At 54.6% G+C, this 2,010-nt stretch overlaps 1 protein-coding gene across 1 annotated transcript; it reads right to left on the reverse strand.

Annotated features, from left to right (window-relative positions):
• Positions 1 to 245: 245 nt before the first annotated feature.
• SPRG_18746 (hypothetical protein) lies at positions 246 to 1,340 on the reverse strand (the record flags this gene model as incomplete). The annotated part of the gene is made up of 1 exon (XM_012358188.1): positions 246 to 1,340. The coding sequence occupies one exon, from the start codon at positions 1,338 to 1,340 to the stop codon at positions 246 to 248; it is 1,095 nt and encodes a 364-aa protein (XP_012213578.1).
• Between the last annotated feature and the right edge of the window lie 670 nt (positions 1,341 to 2,010).

Genomic DNA, 2,010 nt, shown 5'->3' on the forward strand with positions numbered 1-2,010 from the left:
ACGCCGCACCACGATGACATCATGTAGGACCTTGAATTCACCGTCGACTAAGCGCATAACACTTTTATCCCTTCATATCGCATCCTGCCATGGGGTAGCCCAAGGTGAGATGACGTCATTTGTCGTGTTATCTTGCAACTAACCAACTTTTTTTCTTGCAAAACTTCGAATCGTTAAAATTTCAGATATTTCGGGTGGGTAAAACTTATTACACGTACGACTATAAACCCTATTCCTTGTTTTGCCTAAACGTCGCACTCGAGCTGGTTCGAGGACGCTTCGTCTGTGCGCTGGTTGGAGGACGCTTCGTCTGTGGGCAGCTCGGCGTGGCGACAAGCGCTGGGCTTCTCGTCATCTTGGTTGGGCGTTGTCGGTGTCTCGTTGTTGGACGTCTCCGATGGACTCGCGTCAGACGTGTCTTCTTGGTTGGACACTGACTCGTCTTCGTACCGGACTGCGTCGAGCTTGTCCGACTTCATCATTTTCATAAACTGCTGGAACTCGCGCATGGTGGGGAACACCATGCCGTCCAGCACCGGGTTGGCGTGGTGGAAGGCCTCGCCGTTCACGGTGAAGACAAACTTTTCGACGTTGGCTTGGATGCTCAGCGGTCCGTCCGATGCTTGCACTTGCCGGTGCATCATGTGCTTGTCGCAAGCGACGTACAGGACATGGACGACGGCTTGCGCTGGGAGGTGCGCGGTGCTGAACGAGATGGTCTTTTCCTTCTCGACTTGGATGAACTGGTCAAAGACGGCCTCTTCCTGGAGGCCTTCGGGCGAGTCGTTCTCGTGGTAAATCAGCTGCACGTAGCCTGGCGCACCCTTGCACTTGACGTGGAGGAGCTCGCCGAGCTCGTGTGTATCCCGCTTCCAATCGTGCACTATCTGCACAACGCACGGCTCGGTGAACGCCGGGTCGGACGACGGGTGCTCGCTCAAGCTGGACGACGTTGTCTCAAGGTAGGCGCGTACGTAGTGGTCGTGCTTGGACTTGTGGAGGTAGTCGTGTGGCGCGAGCCCGTTGAGGTCCCGCGTTGGCCGCGCGCCTCGCGCCAGCAAGTACGGCAGCACAAACGTCTTTTGTGCGACAAACATGTGGTGTAAGATCGTCCAGTTGTTGCGCTGCGGGTCCATTGCGTTGACGTCGACGCCGTGCTTGAGGAAGAGCTCGAGGATGCACTGGAGGCGTTGGCACGTCGTCGCGAGGTACGCGCAGGCGTGAAAGGCCTGGACGACGTCGATGGCCGCACTGTCGGGTGTCTCCTGCAGCGCCTTCTGCACGTCGTTGATGTCGCTGAAGCTCGTAATGCTCTCGAGCACGCTCGGTGAGTTGCCCATGCTACTGCCGCTGCGTCTGGCCTTTCTTATTCTCGACTGCCCTATAAGGTGAAAACCTCTTGGCAAAAGATCGTTTTTCGAAGCTGTCCGCATAAGTATCCGGATACGAGTGAGCTGGAAATAGTGTTGAAATGGCGGCACAGTTGTGCTTTCTGCGACTTCGGCGACTCGTCTTCATGTTGCTAGGATACCACAGGCATCGTAGGATACCAGAGCTCTAGCTTGTAAGCGCTACTGGTACATCGCCTTGCTATGGCGTATTAAAAATGGTCGGTCGACTTGCGCGAACCTTCTTTACTGTTTAGAAAAAGTTCTATAGTCCTCATTATATCGTCCTTGCGCTCTCGCCGCTGCAGTGTAACCTTCCATGCAGTGCCGAGCAGCGCCCAGTGCAAGGGCAACCCTATTTCCACCGAGGCGGTATATGGACGTTTGTTTCCAGCCAAAACATCGGTGATTTCAGGTTATCGAGGAAGCAGGCCACTCTGATTGCCTTGTGGCTACCGATATATATGCTTGCGCGGCGCGATGAGCGATGCAGACAACGAGCAAATGCGCGGACCCATCCAGTAGCAAAGAAGCGGCGATGTTGATTCTAAAGCACACCATTTTACGCGCTTAATTAAAGGAAATAGTGTATGTATCATTCGCTTGCCGTTGCTGCGGGTGG

Source organism: Saprolegnia parasitica (assembly GCF_000151545.1).
Source record: "Saprolegnia parasitica CBS 223.65 unplaced genomic scaffold supercont2.1427, whole genome shotgun sequence".
Classification (NCBI taxonomy): Eukaryota; Oomycota; class Saprolegniomycetes; order Saprolegniales; family Saprolegniaceae; genus Saprolegnia; species Saprolegnia parasitica.